Source organism: Ovis canadensis, chromosome 3, assembly GCF_042477335.2.
Source record: "Ovis canadensis isolate MfBH-ARS-UI-01 breed Bighorn chromosome 3, ARS-UI_OviCan_v2, whole genome shotgun sequence".
Lineage (NCBI taxonomy): Eukaryota > Metazoa > Chordata > Mammalia > Artiodactyla > Bovidae > Ovis > Ovis canadensis.
Genome location: NC_091247.1, coordinates 223,269,683 through 223,286,074, shown reverse-complemented (window position 1 = coordinate 223,286,074; position 16,392 = coordinate 223,269,683). Strand labels below are relative to the sequence as shown.

The window sequence follows — 16,392 nt, the reverse complement described above, 5'->3', positions numbered from 1 at the left end:
CTTAGCTCTTCGACCAGGGATCAAGCCTCTGTCCCCTGCAGTGGACGCATGCAGTCGTAACCACTGGACCACCAGGGAATTCCCTGAAATGCCTTTCGATTAGAAATATATGGCAGTAGTGTCTACTCATCTGAGAATCTGTTTTCCTGAACTAAGTTTCATAAGAAACTAGTACTGCCTTTATTAGTCTTCCATCACTGTGTGACATGCTTAGTCCAACAGAACAAAACAGATCAATGAAGAAACCAGTCCTCAGTGAAGCTCTCATCAAGCCGTGGCTTCTCTATGACCCTATCTTCCCCCAGGTCATCACAATTCCCTTCATCTAGGACAGTGGTTCTCAATCTGGGACATATACTGTGGTCATCTACAGAACTTCCCTAAGTACACCTGTTATAGCTACGGCTTGGCACCATGAAGGTGTGGGAAGAGAACTGGGCTTGGGTGTTTTGACAGCTCTATGCAGATAATTCGGGTACATATGCTAGCAGAGAACATCATATTCAAATGGGCGAGGATAAGGGCTACAACACTGGTCTCAAGGAATGATGTCTCCCGTCCTTAACGGGACTGACGAAAGTAGGACCATCACCAGACAAGACTGCATAGTCAAAAGTAACAGAGGAGAAAGAATTGAAAGCAGGCAGACCATTAGAGGTTGAGAATGACCTCAGGGATATCTGCTTCTGTTTACCAGATATCATTATTTTGTAAGAGGTAAAGTATATTATCTTTTCAGAAAGCATATTCCAGGCTCTAGCTCAGAAGACAGTGTGCCATCCTAAATATAACACTCGTTTCCAGACTCAATGCCTGTCATGGATCAAGATGGCTAACAACTCTGTAGTTGCGATCTGTAAAGTAGGGGCTAGTGTGCTGCTTTTGTTAAGAAAAATTCTGAAAAGGTTCTGTTCAAAATCATGACCTCCTTACTTTCAAAATGGGGAATTACTCTATCTACTCTCCTGCCTGCTAAAGAAACATAAGGCCAACTAGAAACACTAGTATAAGTACTTGTAGTTTGTCATTACTGCTCTTCAGTGACTGCAGACAACCAACCTTAATTACCCTACACCCACCCTCATGCATCAAGTGGATTGGAGGCTGAGTCAGCAAGTGTAAAATCTAAACACAAAAGAGCACAAATCGAAAAAGAAAGAAAAAGAAAATCTTACCTTTGGTTTTTTGTTCCGTGACCTGCAAAATAAACAGACATAGGTAAATGAGACTTGCTTTCTAAACCAGCATTATAAGATTACTGTAATTCTGGTACCTCAAATAATTCAAGCTGTCAGATACATAGGCAGAGCTAAAATTCAGAAAAAGTCAGCTCAGACATCCCTCTAAAGACAATGGCCATATGTCTGGCTGTAACTTATATGACTGTCATTATGAAAGAGTCCAAAAATTAAGACAAAAAGCATTCGCTCTTAATAAATAATGAGGTCCCTGCACTGGGGATACTGTTTCCCATTCTAACATCCAGAAAAGGAAATGGATGAGGCCCAGAAACAAAATTAACCACAGATACAAAAAGATTTCCCTCTGAGCATGGACCCAGACACCTGACTTCAAATCCAGAAAGCAAAGTTTAAGGGCCCACGCTCAGAGGCATTGGAGCTCACAGTAGGAAAGTTGGATTCAAAACCAAGCTCTCCCACCTCCTGTCTGTGTGATCTCAGTTTTCTATTTATCTGTTGAATGAAGATAATAACAGTATCTCTCTGCAAAGGACTGCTGTAAAGATTAAGCTGCTTCCCTGGTGGCCTGTTTCCCTGGTGGCTCAGTGGGTAAAGCGTCTGCCTACAATACGGAAGACCCAGGTTCTATCTCTGGGTCGGGAAGATCCCCTGGAGAAGGAAATGGCAACCCACTCCAGTACTCTTGCCTGGAAAATCCCATGGACTGAGAAGCCTGGTAGGCTACAGTCCATGGGGTCGCAAAGAGTCGGACACGACTGAGCGACTTTCCCTTCCCTGGTGGCTCAGACGGTAAAGCGTCTGCCTGTAATGCGAGAGACCTGGGTTCGATTCCTGGGTCGGGAAGACCCCCTGGAGAAGGAAATGGCAATCCACTCCAGCACTCTTGCCTGGAAAATCCCATGGACGGAGGAGCCTGATAGGCTACAGTCCATGGGGTCGCAAAGAGTCGGACACGACTCAGCGACTTCACTTTTCAATGCTCAATAACTGTTTGCTATTATAATTATCAAAGTTTATAGAAAATTTAATGTGAAATAGAGCAGTAAGATTGAAATCATAATGTGGCTTCCCAGGTAGAGCAGTGGTAAAGAATCTGCCTCCCAATGCAGGAGACATAAAAGACATGGGTTTGATCCCTAGAATGGGAAGAGCCCCTGGAGATGGAAGTGGTAACCCACTCCAGTATTCTTGACTGGGAAATCCCAGGGTCAGAGGAGCCTGGCGGGCTACATCCATGGGGTTGCAAAGGGTCGGACATGACTGAGTGACTGAGCATACAGACACACATAAATTTGAACAAATATAGACTACTTTGTTGAAAGTATTCCTTTATATAGTAACTAATACATTTCTGGAAGTGATTAACCTAAAAGGTTGGGCATGCTAAATATAATAATGGGTTTTGAGAGAGTTTGGAAATGATGACTAGGAGCCACATGGAAAACTCTTCTGCTATTAAGAGGGGAAAATAAAGGAGGGCATCTAATTATCCATGCCCTATAATATTTAAACAAAACCACAAGAGGTCGTGAATAAGAAAACATTCCAAAGGAAATGTACCAGAATTCCAACAGGGGTTAAATCACATTATTGAAATCATGGGTTATTCTGACCCCCTGTTCCCAATTGCTAATCTTCAAAAAACATTTTTTTGTATTGGTCCTCCAACTTCTGGAACCAAAATATTCATATAGAAAAGAAGAGGTCTGATTATTTGCGGCTGGTAATCATACTAAGTTACTGCTCTGGATGTTCATGAAAACATGCTCATCTTCGGAAGGTCTATCCTGTGGCTAACCAGCCCGCTTCAAAATGGATTCCAGCACACCACTGAATTAAACAATCCATCTGGATGACCTCCTGGAGTGTTTCTTACATTCTTGCATTAAAAGACAAGCTAATTTAGCTGCACTGAATTTGTGCTAGGCAGCCTCTTAAAATGAATGTTTCCCAGTACTAACTGTTACAGAGCTCAGTTCTACTGTATAATTTTTCTGTAACCCCACCTTATCCAGGAATGAACTGATTTGCAACCACATTATCAATTCCTTACGGCAATTTATACCACAGTAAATAAATACTTCTTAGAATGCCATCTGAAGATCAGTTATTACAGGAAGTCAATGTCTTCCCTAGCTGTAAGCAACAAACCCAACTAATGCCAAATATGTCTTAAAATGTGGTTCTTTTAAAAGTGTTGTCCCCCAAGATGGTGAAAAGCTGGATGATCAAAGCATGGGTTTTGCTAATGCTAAACAATGATCCTTGAGCACCATCAGCCTAATGAATGTGAGGCGAAATCCTTCTCAGACACCTCCCTCATAACTGGAAATCTAACACCGTTTACTCAGGATGGTTCTAGAAAGAACAAACCACCATAACCACTGAGAACAATGGGAAAGCAGCTCATGTTTAATTTCTACGCATAAATAATTTAATTTAGCTAAATAAAAGTCAGTTCTCCATGAACATTATGTTGCCAGCATTCATTCTTGACCATTTACTTATTAAACAAACATTTTTTTGAGTAATGCTTTTGTCCTAGGCACTGTCCTAGTTACTGGAAATGTAAACATGAATAAAACCTCGAGAAACTTACAGCCAGGCTAATGGGGAAGATAGACATGAAGAGATGATTATAAAGCAATGGGGTAGCCTGCGAGAAAGATGTGGAAGCACTAAGAAGAGGCACCACACGTTCTCTGACTGAACGAGTGTGTGACCCCATTATAGGGCCCCTGGCACATTCTCTACAATTCTTTGCATCATAGCACATTTTAAGTCTCTTAGTTGAGATGCTATCTCTACAGTGAGGTTAACAACCACTAAGACAGTCACATGCTGAGCTTTGTGCTTGCTCCTTAAAAGTGCTAAATCAGAATCTAATTCTGAAATTATACAATGGTTCAGGATGGTAAAACAATATCAAAGACCGCGTGTCAAGCCTAGACCCTGTGCCAGCCAATCTAGAACATTTTTGAACAAATGTGACCAAATTTTTATTGTTCTTAATACCATGTGAAATTTCATTTACAGTGATATTTCTCTTGGCTGTAACTTTTAAACCAGTTCTTAATGCAGATCAAGCACACAGGGTAGACAGTCCAGCTGTACATACGAAATTCTCTGCACAAATAATCCCAATTCACTCTAGAATGAACCCAGACCATCTTTTATTTTAAATCATTTTTCTATTAGGGGGATCCACAACAAAAGTTTACAGATGCACATTATTATTAATCACTTCTAGCACTGATATTTCAGGTTAAAAGACATTGTTATCTATGTGAAAAACAAAGATGAACTGTACACAAGGCCCCAAACAATCACTCTATTCGGCATTTTCCTGTTATCAGCCTTTGTTCAAGCTCCCCAGTGGAGAGCTTATAACCATGCCCTCCCACAGACTGCAAAATCCATTTCTTGTACCAATTTAGTAGATGAAATGGGAATGCCCTAAGGAAAGAAATCCTCACTGAGCTTCACTCTCCCATCACTCCCATAGGAAAGTCAGTATGTGTGGCTACAGGGGCAACACCTCTGACAACCCAGAGATGGTGGACCCACATATAACAACTTCAGTGACGTGGAAGGTGGCTTTGTCCACCAAGTATAAAACAAGCTTCTGGGTGGTCTTCTGACATTTTAATTCAGACTCTGTACTGTCATTTTAGACAGTTTCAACAAGTTCAGATTAGAAGGAGGTATCCTGGCAGCATGAAGATGCGATGGTGAGCCCGCCACTATTAACAGAGCCAGAAACACAATTAAAAGCAGACAAAACCTTAAAGAGTACAGTAGTCTATTACGGCACAAACAATAATGAATATTCCTTTTAATTAAACCTTGAAGATAAATTACGTTTCACATGTTTAATGCAGCACGGTCACATGCAATCTAAGCCAGAAAATATTTCCAGTATTGTGTCTTATGCCGGCACTCCTATATGATTTCAGTAATTCAGAGACCAGAATTAAGGGAAATGCTATCTAACAATGCAGGGGAAACTTGCAGTGTCCCTTGACCTTGAATGCCTTGAGTCTGTTCTAAATCTAGAGTTCCCTCTGAACCCTGTTAACAGTTGCCCCCTTCCCTAAACCTAGCTTCAATAACCTGGCTCCATAGCAGGGACCCTCAAACCTGCCTCACAGTAAGGGTCTGCTTCCCAAGTGTGTCAGACAGTGGTAACAAGAACTGGAGGCGAAGTGACTCTACAGCACCGCTGCCGAACCAGAGCCCGCCAGGTGAAGCTCTTGAAGCTAAAAGAGCAGTGAGGGCGGGTAGTCAGCTCAGACTATGGCCAGGGCAGAGGGGACAGGGCAGGGAGGTCTAGCCACTCTGCTCCCCCCAGCCCTGACAGTTGACATCAGTCGGTCTTATGTCTTTTTTCCTTTTAGCATCTCTTTTTCCCTAGCAAATGCCTGAAAGCCATGAAATACTATCTCCTTCAGAGCACTAAGCAGGCCCACCAGACTGTCTTTTAATTTAAAAAAATATGTATTTATGTATTTGGCTGACCCAGGTCTTAGCTGCAACATGTGGGATTTTTAGTTGTGGCATGCAAACTCTTAGCTGTGGCATGTGGGACCTATGTCCCCTGACCTGGGATCGAGCCCAGGCCTTTGCATTGGAAGCACAGAGTCTTAGCCACTGAACCACCAGGGAAGTTGCGCTCCCCCTCGCCGACCAGATCCTCTTTGAGGGAGGATTCTTTATGGACTTTGAGGGAGACTTTTTTTAATGGAATTATCAAAAAGCAGACTCATATAAAATGACAATGTAGGTGGACCAGAAGGACAATATCAAGGCAAACTCTAGCAAGCTTTGAGAAATCATTCCATAAACTTAAGAAAATGGAGATTAATTACGATACAAACAAGGAAACACAACAAGCATTTAAGTGTTGGTAACTCTCCTGCTTTTCTTGATATTACTCACTGTTGTTTTCAATCAAATCGGCTGCAGCATTACTTTAACATCTACTTTACGATAACCAGTGCAGGTTTTTAACTTTCTCCCACTTTCAAATCTTAAAGCTCTCAAACTAATGCCTCAAGTGGCATTATTAAGATGTCAGGCATCCACGCCAAAGCAATTCATTCTAGATTCGTGGCGGATGTAAAGACAGACTTAATTGATTAAACCCACCTTCTGAGTGGCTTCTTTTTTCTTTTTATCCTCTTTCTTCCTTTTCTTGTCTTCCATTAACTGTTCTTCCCTTTCTTGCTCCTTCTCTCTGTTAAAGTAATGTCATACCACAAGGTTAAACACCTATGCTCACAGTCTATTTGTGCAGCAAATTAAGTGCTTACAGATGGTGTGCAAGGCGACAAACATTTCATCTCTGACTGAGCAGAGCACAGTACTCCATTTAAGCTAGCAGGACACATAAAACCCATCATATTTACTTATCCTCCTTATTTCGGTCTGTAACCCCTTTTGCAACATGATATTAAGTTTGGTTTTAAAGAAGTCCAGTAAAGTGAGTTTTTATAACATCTTTTCTAAACACACACACGCATGATTATTGTATTTCCACTCAGCAAAGAACCTAATTTGAATATACGACAACATTCTGTTGGCTTCTGACAATACTCCTCACAAAGAATGCAGAATATATGACTTCAGTTACAGTATACAGGTATTTATCATAATTTAGGTGTTTTCCCATGACATCTTCAGAGCAGTGAATATAAAACCCTATGTTCTAAATTCTGTATTTTTCTTCTACATTATTAACACTGTATGTTTTACATGTTTTCTACTTGTGTTTTTAAGGCTGTATTGAAGGTCCTGTAAATCCATGTATTCCCTGTTGGGTGATTTCACAGGATCATCAGGTTTTGCTCTCAATTAAAATAAAAATAATACATAAAAATAAGCATTCTAGTTGCAGAAATATGTACCAAATCTTAAGAAACTAAGATCATGTAATTTATCCCTCACATTTGAAAAATAACTGCAAAATGCAATACTTACTGTATTACATAAAATGTTCTTACATACAATCTAATATTCTAATATATATAGAAAATTGACGACTTCTATGTATCAACTGGGAAAAACGCATAAACAACCACTGGCGTTAACGTCAAAACTCACGGCTGGAAACCCCAGATGCCAAGCTTATTGAATTTCAGAGCTGGAAAAAGAGTTAGAAATCAAGCTCCCAATTCCCAACAACTGACAAGATGCCATCTGCAATACTTGTGGTTTTAGGGGATCCGACAGCAAATCCATGGTTTCATAGATATCACTTAGATAAAGGCTAAGTTGAAAGTCAAAGAAAAGCGTTAAATGTCTGCAGACATGGCAAAAACCACAATGATGGCTCCTGAAGGACTCAAGTTTGGGGACTGAAACTCCCTCAACCAACCCAGAAGGAACCAAGGGCCAGCACTGAGGCATACTCCCATGAGCAGGCAGTGACACTTCATTTATAGAAAAGAAGAACTGAACACGCAAACGAAGTGTTTTACCTATATATCAAGTTTTCAGTGGCCCTTTCTCCTATACTTCTGGGCATAAATATACAAAAGCCTAAAGTGCACAATTCACATTCCAACACAACGCCATGTTGTTGCTGTCCACGTTGTTTGGTTGCTAAGTCGTGTCCAACTCTTTTGCAGCCCGATGGACTGTAGCCCGCCAGGCTCCTCTTGTCCATGGGATTTCCCAGGCAAGAACACTGAAGTGGGTTGCCATTTCCTGCTCCTGGGGATCTTCCCAGCCCAGGGATCAAACATGCGACTCCTGAATTGCAGGCGGATTCTTTACCACTGAGTCAACCGGGAAGCCGAATATCCATGAAAACTTAAAACTACAACCAAAGAAGAGATTTTATTATAATTTCCTTAGGCTTAAGGCTGCTTTCTTTGGAGTCGGATTATGTGTACATCAGCCTAAGTGTGAAGTTCCTGGTGAAAATCTACTTGCAGTCGTGTACTACTTTAAGAAAATGGATTTACAAAAACTGGCAAGATAGATGTTGACCATCTAAGGTAGGCTGGCTGCAGATCCTGTTATATTTGGCTCTTAGAGCCTCTTGCTTCCTCTGGCTGCAAATGGAAGGAGAAGATGGGGTTCCTCATGACCCAGTTACTGTAACTTGATTTCCATATTTTAAAGTACAACTGACTATAGAAAAAGAGCAACCATAGCCTGAATGAGTATCTGTTTGAATATTCAAGCTCTAAAAAGCATAATGTTGTAAAAGTTTATTTTAAAAAGGCAAGGTAAAACAAAGAAAAGCAGTTAGTCATTAATGAGACACATTCTCAAAAAAACAACTAACCTTTTCAAATATTTTTTCCTACAAACAGGTAATTCAGGGGAAGGGATTGAAACTTATGTTCACTACAAGCAGATTTATTTCCAAAACAAATATTTTTTGAAGCTTTCCAGGAGACAGACTGTGCTTTCACCCTGATCTTTTACTGTGCGTTGGTAGAATTGAGTCTTCTCTTTAAATCTCACTTTCTTAGGAAAAATTCATTTTCCCAAACCAAACCTGACTTAACCTTATCATTCACTTAATAATCAATCAAAAAGTGGGGGGTTCACCTTTCTTCTATTTCAGTTGTGCTGTATCCTGGCTGTACCTTAGAACCATCTGAGGAACTCTGAAATATCTCTATGCTGTGTCAGAGCCCAGCAAGGGTGAAGAGGGCACCCACCCATCTATGGCGGTAGTGATGGGAGATCAGTTACATGGGGGACTGACCAATAAATACATTAAGGATGACAACAGTCAGGTTTCTCAGTATTGAAAAAAGGAGTTACCAAGATGGAAAAAGAAAACTCAATGAACCCTGCGGAGTTGGATCAGTATTAGTTATTGGCATGAACTCATGATTTTTAATACACAGGGACAGACATAACAAAAAAAAGTAGATGCAATTTTGTGTGTCTATATGTGTATATTCCTTCATATATGCAAACACACACACTTATTCCCTAGCTCTATCACTGATAGGGCTTGGGAACAAGCAACATCCAAATACAGTAGCTAGGAACATACCTTGAACCCAGATCATGGCTTCTAAATACCATCCTTCACTAAGACAATCACAGTTTTTTGTTTTGTTTTGTTTTGTTGAGAAAGAACTAATTTGGGAGCTTGATGATGAAAAGCACAAAATGAGCTGAAATCCTTCTTTCCCAACAAGCAAGAAAATCTTTGACAAATGAAGGGACATGTCAAATGGTCACAGAAGCCTGAAGAGGGTCTTACAAGCTAAATCTGGGACAATATGACACTAAAAATATGTAATGATAGCAACAGATTATAAGCCATTGTATAAGATAGGAAAACGTGAGTCCCTACAGAAAGAAATAAGTGAACACCTTGAAAACACCAAGGAATGTAATATTCACATAATTTTAAAGCACCACATCATGAAACACTTATTAACTACAAAGGAGAAAATAATAATTATACAGAGGAGAAGCCGGGTGGATAGCACCTTAGTTAAGTAATCCACATGAAGATCATCAGTGATGGGACACACTGAAATTGTGAGTAACAACATGACAGGAGACTCTGAGAACACAGCATTAATCCTGCGGTACGCACAGCCTGAATACCATCACAAAGAAACATCAAACAGTCCCATACTGGGAGGCATTTTAGAAAACCATGGGTTTAAAATCTGCAAAAATTTCAAGGTCACGAACACGAAGGGAAGATGGGGGAACTGTTCCAAATGGAAGGGGACTAAAGGGATACAACCACCAAACGCAAAGTGTGATCCTTCTGTTACAAAGGCCATACCGGAGCAAGTGTTAAAGCTTGGGCAGGGGCCAGAGAGTAAATGGTAGTAAACCATTACCAGAGGCAACATTCCAGATCAATCATATAGGTATCTACGGGGTTTTTTTCAAAGCCCCCACCCCAAGTGGTTCTAACATGTAGATGGAGTTGAAAATCACTACTCTAAATTCTCATGTTAAGCTTACCATTAGCCAGATGCAAGTGTAAACACCGTAATCTAGAATAAATCAAGAATGGTAAAAGCCAAAACTACTCCTAAAATGGCTAAGGTGAAGAAAATACAAGTGTTTTCTTTCTTCTTTTTTTTTTAAATAAACAACTACTGGTTTCAAGAAGTATGTGCAAGGGACTTGTTTTTGAGAAAGGCGGTATTTGAATAAAAGGGGAGACTCCAATATTCATCTGAGCTGAAGCAGAGCAAGACTCCTGTCTGCAAGTTCAGGACATTAAAGAGTGACAATGCTGGCATTTCCCAAAACTGGCTGTTTCACACATCCAAAGAGCTGGAATAGCTAGATGACAATTCCCTAGAGCTGACATCCAAGGCCATTCACAGTGCAGGTCCTATTTCTACACTACGCTCACCTACTGTGCACACCTGATGCAAAAACCTTCCCCTTTTTTGGTGCTCAGTCACACCTTACCGTGTTGTCAAGTTCTGGCTCAGTATCTGTCTGCTTCAGTGAAGCCTTCCCTGACAACTTCAACCCATAAGAAACTCACCCTCATATGTACATCTCACCACCTCTGCCCTGCCTCTTGTCTGGCCCTGAGAAGGACAGGCAGTAAAGAGGGTTCCACCTTACACATGATGGTTAGAAAAGGCCTCTCTGATAAGGGGGCCTAAACATGGAGACCCACTGAGGTTGAGGGAGATGCGGCTGTCTGCGCCAGAGGATTCCAGGCAGAGGGAACAGCAGTAGAAAGGAATGACACTGGTGTGTTTGGCAAGAAGGGTGGAGTAGAGTGAAGAAGGAAGAAGGCGGTGGATGAGATCAGAGGGGTAGCAGGGCCCTGCTGAACATCACCGCACTTCTCAAACTCAAGGGGACACATTTGGGAACTGAATAAGGGATCAAACTGGGACTGGTGTGCACACACAAACCGACACTTCCTTCACCTCTAATTCTGTCAATGAAAAGCCCATTTTCCCCCTCCCGCTTTCAGAGCTGCTGCTCCTGTCTTCACAGGGGCTGGCCTGCCCCGCTCAGAGCACTGGTCAGGGCAGAACAGGAAGCCGAGTAGGCCTGCATTTGCCACAGTGAAGTCCACTGCTGCCCTTCCTCCTCTTCTTATCACCGAGCACAAATCCTCGGACACACGAGGTCCCCCACTGGATGTTACCAAACTGCATGATGATGGAGCGAGAGATGCTTTTCTATCTTTTCAATGGGACATGGTTCAAAAGAAAAAGCCTCAATTAAATTTAACTAGTTTTAACTCAACAAACAGACACTGAGTTACTATTATGTGCCAGGCACTGATCCAGGCATTAAGAATGTAACAGTGGCCTTGGTGGTTGACAAGCTAGACACAGACAGACAGATGTACACACACAACATCATAAAGAAAATAAAGCTGAGAAAGGAGCTAGAGCGCAACCAAGAGGGAAGGGGCAGGGAAGATGATAGGGTACTTTACACAAGATGTGCATTCATGGAGGCCTCTCTGAGACAGAGAGAGATTGGAATGAAGGAAATTATCTGGGAGAAGAGTGACCGACCAGGCAGAAAAAACATCAAGTTCAAAGATTCTGGGATGGGAGGGTGCTTGGTGTGAATTTGGGGTTTTATTTTTTGGGGGGAGGGATACTCTTCTTCCTCCCTCCTCCCACCGCCCCCCCTCCCCCACAGCAAAAACTCACACACATGCTTCAGAGTTTTCTGTGCTTATTTTATAACAGTCCTCACTCGCACCAAAAAAAATTAGGCATTCTATTTCTTAAGAGCTTCCCTCTATTCCGTTCCTTTCATCTTTCCTTCCTTCCTATTTCAGTGCCTACTTGCCAAACTCTGTGCTGAGGGCCAACAATTCCACAAGCAGTGCTGCTTGCCTTCCTGGCGCTCTCGGTTCAAATTTTATTGTGGCTGCGCCTGGTCTTACTTATGGCATGTGGGATCCAGTTCCCTGACCAGGGATGGAACCCAGGCCTCCTGCATTGGGAGTGTGAAGTCTTGGCCACTGGCCCACCAGGAAGTACCCCTAGGCTTAAATTTCTGAACAGCTGTATCTCACCTCACAACTCAGACAGCTCTGCCCTCCATCTTTACCGGTATTTAGCTGTTGTTGCTGTTGTCCAGTCGCTAAGTCATGTCTGACTCTTTACGACCTCACGGACTGCAGTACGCCACGCTTCTCTGTTGTTTACCATCTCCCCGAGTTTGTTCAAATTCATGTCCATTGAGTCGGTGATTACCAGGACATTGGGGTGCCTTTGGTATTTTGAAAGTACCAGAACTTTGGACAGGTGAATTCAGGCTTGTGATAAGCCAGGTGAGATCAACCTCTTTCCGAAAACTGGAATCATGGCCAGTGGTTCCTGAATTAATGTGCTCAAGCCCACTGAGCCTCAAGCATCAAGCAGAGGCAGGGCTGACAACTTCATACTTTGAAAGCAGCAGTCACCAATACACTGACCCGAGAGAAAAGAGTATCTGCCAGGGTGGCACCAGTGGTCCTTAAGGTGATGAGACTTCTGCTTCTTGATGATAGTGGTGGTAGATAAGAGAACCTACATGTAATACAACTATAAAACTAAACACACACATACACAAATAAGCACAAGTAAAACTGGGGAAATTAAACAAGATCAGTGAGTTGTATCAATCAGTATCTTGGCTGTGATACTATACTATAGTTCCACCAGAAGAAACCACTGGCACAAACTGGGTAAAAGGTGCCTGGAATCTCAATATGTTTATTTTCTTACAAACGCATGTGAATCTACAATTATCTCAATAACAATTTTAATGGGGAAAAAAAAGAGCCTCAAATACTGATTCATCTTTTAGTTATCTTCTTAAAATTTTTAAGGACTTCTATTTTCAAACAAATATTTTAACAGCTCTTCATGAAAGTCACAGAAGAATCGAAAAGAACTTTAGAAATCATTGTGGTCCTGACGTTCAAAAAATGTATTCCCCCAAATAGGCTAAAATCTACATTTCTCCCCAGTACGTCCAAATGAGCTGTTTCAGTTTTATCAGTCAAGGTTCCTTGCCTCTTCCGTACATTAGGTATGTGATAAATGTGGCACCGCAGGGTGTTTAAAATGTTCCTCTACCATGTGATCCGTAGCGTCACCCTTTTACTGAGGATGTTGGTGCTGTACCAGTAATAAAAGCTATCATTTCACTTTGTGGTGGAGGAATACGTCAACTCAGCCAACATCAACTCCAAGCCCCTTCTGGCCTATTTCCCAGACTCCTTTATAACTAGAGACTGCAATGTGACTTATGTTCTGCCAATAAGTTGCGCATGTGCGTGACTTTACTAAGGAACTGACAGGGCACAGGGCACCCCTCTTCTCAGGGAGCAGACATGATGTGGTCCTGGAGCCGAAACCTCTAACAACGGTTTCCTGAATGTACAGGAAGAGGAAAAAGCTTCCGTGGGGCCCCCAGTCTGTGGTGTGACTCCCAAGGATCTGTGAGACAGCGTCACCATTTAATAAACCGCTGGCAGCAGTGAACGTCCCGCTGTCTGGCACTAGGAACTCTGTCCAACTCAGATTTACATAAGCTTACCACGGCACAGCTAACATACGGGACTTGTACAGACAGCTACTTCCTTAAAAGACAACTGGTAATCCTGGCAATTTATAAAACGAAAGAAAATAACTAGACACAAAACCATTAACAGTCATAACCAATTAAGGATTAATGATACCACACACATATTTGGAGTGAGGACAATTAACAAAAGGAGTGCAATGAAAAGAGTTAAGCAAAGTGCTCGAAGTATCCATTTAGAGTGTTTTTAATTAAAAATGCACACAGAAAGACAGCATGTTGGAATAAATCCACTTCGGCAGAGGAAATTACATAGTAGGGTACTCCAAAGATCTGTGTTGGATTTGTTCTTAACGTTTTTTTCATTTGCTGGATCTGACTGAGGGAATTTAATGGGATGCTAATGTAATTTGCACATGATATTAAATTAGTAGTCAAGGCCAAACAACATTGAAGCATCAAAATCATTTTAACATTGAGTAGCTCATGGGAAGAAAATAGTAACATTAAACTAAGCAAAATAAAGGTAAATACATTTTTTATTAATTTAGAGGGATGCAGAAATTTCTCCTGCACTGAGTTGCATCATGTAATACGTGACAGGCAATTCTTTTGTACGGCGGCTTGAGAGTTCCTCTGGCTGCAAGGAGATCAAACCAGTCAATCCTAAAGGAAATCACCCTTGAATATTCATAGGAAGGACTGATACTGAAGCTCCAATACTTTGGCCACCTGACGCAAAGAGCTGACTCATTGGAAAAGACCCTGGTGCTGGGGAAGACTGGAGGCAAAAGGAGAACTGGGGGCGGGGCAGAGGATGGAATGTGAGCAAACTTCTGGAGATAGTGAAGGACATGGGGGCCTGTCATGCTGCAGTCCATGGGGTCGCAAAGAGTTGGACATGATTTTGCGACAGTACAGTAACAACAAAATTAACACTGCTCCTTCTATATATGAGTTACCTTCCTACGTGTGGCTGTGTAAAGCAATGCTTCTCAACCTTTAATGGGAATCTTGTTAAAATGCAGAATCTTATTTAGTAGGTTTGGTGGGGACCTCCAATTCTCCTATTTTAACAAGCTGCTGGTCCTTGGACCTTACTTTGAACAGTACAGAAACAATGCACTTGGCTGTTCTTTCTAGGAAAATATGAAACTGTACTGATTTCTCCAAGGATAAATATTAACCTCATTAACATCAAGCTTATGCCCTGTTATTCCTATCTGTGTTTCAGTGCCAAATGACAGTGTAATCTTCATAAAGATATATTAAAAGTCAATTAGACAACCTGTGTAATACCAAATATGCATGAAATTTAATTGAAACATCAGGAATAGCTAGGACCACATCTGCGCAGGCAAACAAACCATGATGACAGCAAATGTAGGTATCAATAATCAAAGGGGGCCATCAACTATAGGGGAATGCAGATTTCCAGTACGTCAAGCACAAAAAGAATCTGCGTTTCAGAATCAGTGAAATACGGCAACAATACTTCTATGAACATAACCTCTGACTCCAAGTGTCTCACAAATCCCTCCACATCCCACAACTAAGGTACATGCAAGGAATAGGTTTATTTGGAACTACTCAAGTCAGAAAAAGGAGGAAAAGACATTTAAAAGAATTTGTTTTCACTTTCAAAAATTCCATGCGGCAAAAGTTGTAATGAGTGATAGGGGAGGTTTTCCCCTGCAAAACCCTTCAGGGTTAGAATGGTGATTGAGAAACAGCTCATTTGAAATGACTCTTCTTATACTTTATATACTCTTGCCTCGCAGCCCAGCAGACTCTAACAAAGATCTAACAAAGATCTTTATTCAGTCTTAGTGCAGCTGTATAGGAAGTTCCTTATATTGCTTCGGGAATTATCTCCTTATAGCTTCCACCTACTGGTCCTAAGCTTTCCTTTCCAGACTGCACAGAAGTCTTCTAAATCCATATTTGTAGTCACCCATCATGCATCCCAGAGGCGTTCTCACAGCCTTCAAACAGTTCACCCGGTTTTCCAGCCCCTCATCATCATCCTCTAGACATATCCAGTGTGTCGATGAGCATCCAATCACTGGGTAAGGCAGGACCCACCAGAGTAGGCCTGCCACTTCCTCATACCAGATAATACCCTACTGTCAATACGGTCACAGAGCCCATCTGCCTTCCCCAGCAATCACCTCTTTCTGAGTTACAGCCACTTCTCACCCCTATTTTTCACAGTATTGCTAAGTTACTGCTCCCTGATTGAGTAGAGGATCTTACATGTATCTCTCCCAATGCCTTCTGTGCCTGACTGTCAGCCTAGCATTGCCACCCCCTACAGCTGGCAGGGGAAGCCTGGCACAGCATTTCCCAGAATCCCATTCTCTGTCTGTTTTAAGTTAGATACGGCCAATGAGAGCCTCCTGCTCTGGAAGACGGAAGTCAGTATTCTCTGAAAATAGCTGTAAGCAGACACATAGGCAGCGGCAGACAGGACTTTCCATTTTCACAGCAGCTTCCAGATGAACTGGAGCCGCACTGGAGCTGCAGACGACCGCTGAGATCACGCTTCCCTAGGAACCTGGCATTCTAATCTCATCAACAATAACAATGGTCTCCTTGCATGCTACCCCCACCCACCCCCGACTTTCCAATGGTTGTGTGAGCTTTTAATTCCCTATAGAAAAACCTTTTCTTTTTGGAAAATACA

General features: G+C 41.8%; 1 protein-coding gene across 2 annotated transcripts in view; it reads right to left on the bottom strand.

Moving 5' to 3' along the window:
- Positions 1 to 16,392, bottom strand: part of TNRC6B (trinucleotide repeat containing adaptor 6B) — a 250,363-nt gene that overhangs the window by 61,229 nt on the left and 172,742 nt on the right. For both annotated transcript variants that reach the window (XM_069586058.1, XM_069586059.1), the window contains 2 exons: positions 6,351 to 6,438; positions 1,176 to 1,197 (listed from right to left, as the gene is read on the bottom strand). In XM_069586058.1, coding sequence (XP_069442159.1) covers positions 1,176 to 1,197; positions 6,351 to 6,438 — 110 coding nt within the window. The remainder of the gene's footprint in view (positions 1 to 1,175; positions 1,198 to 6,350; positions 6,439 to 16,392) is intronic.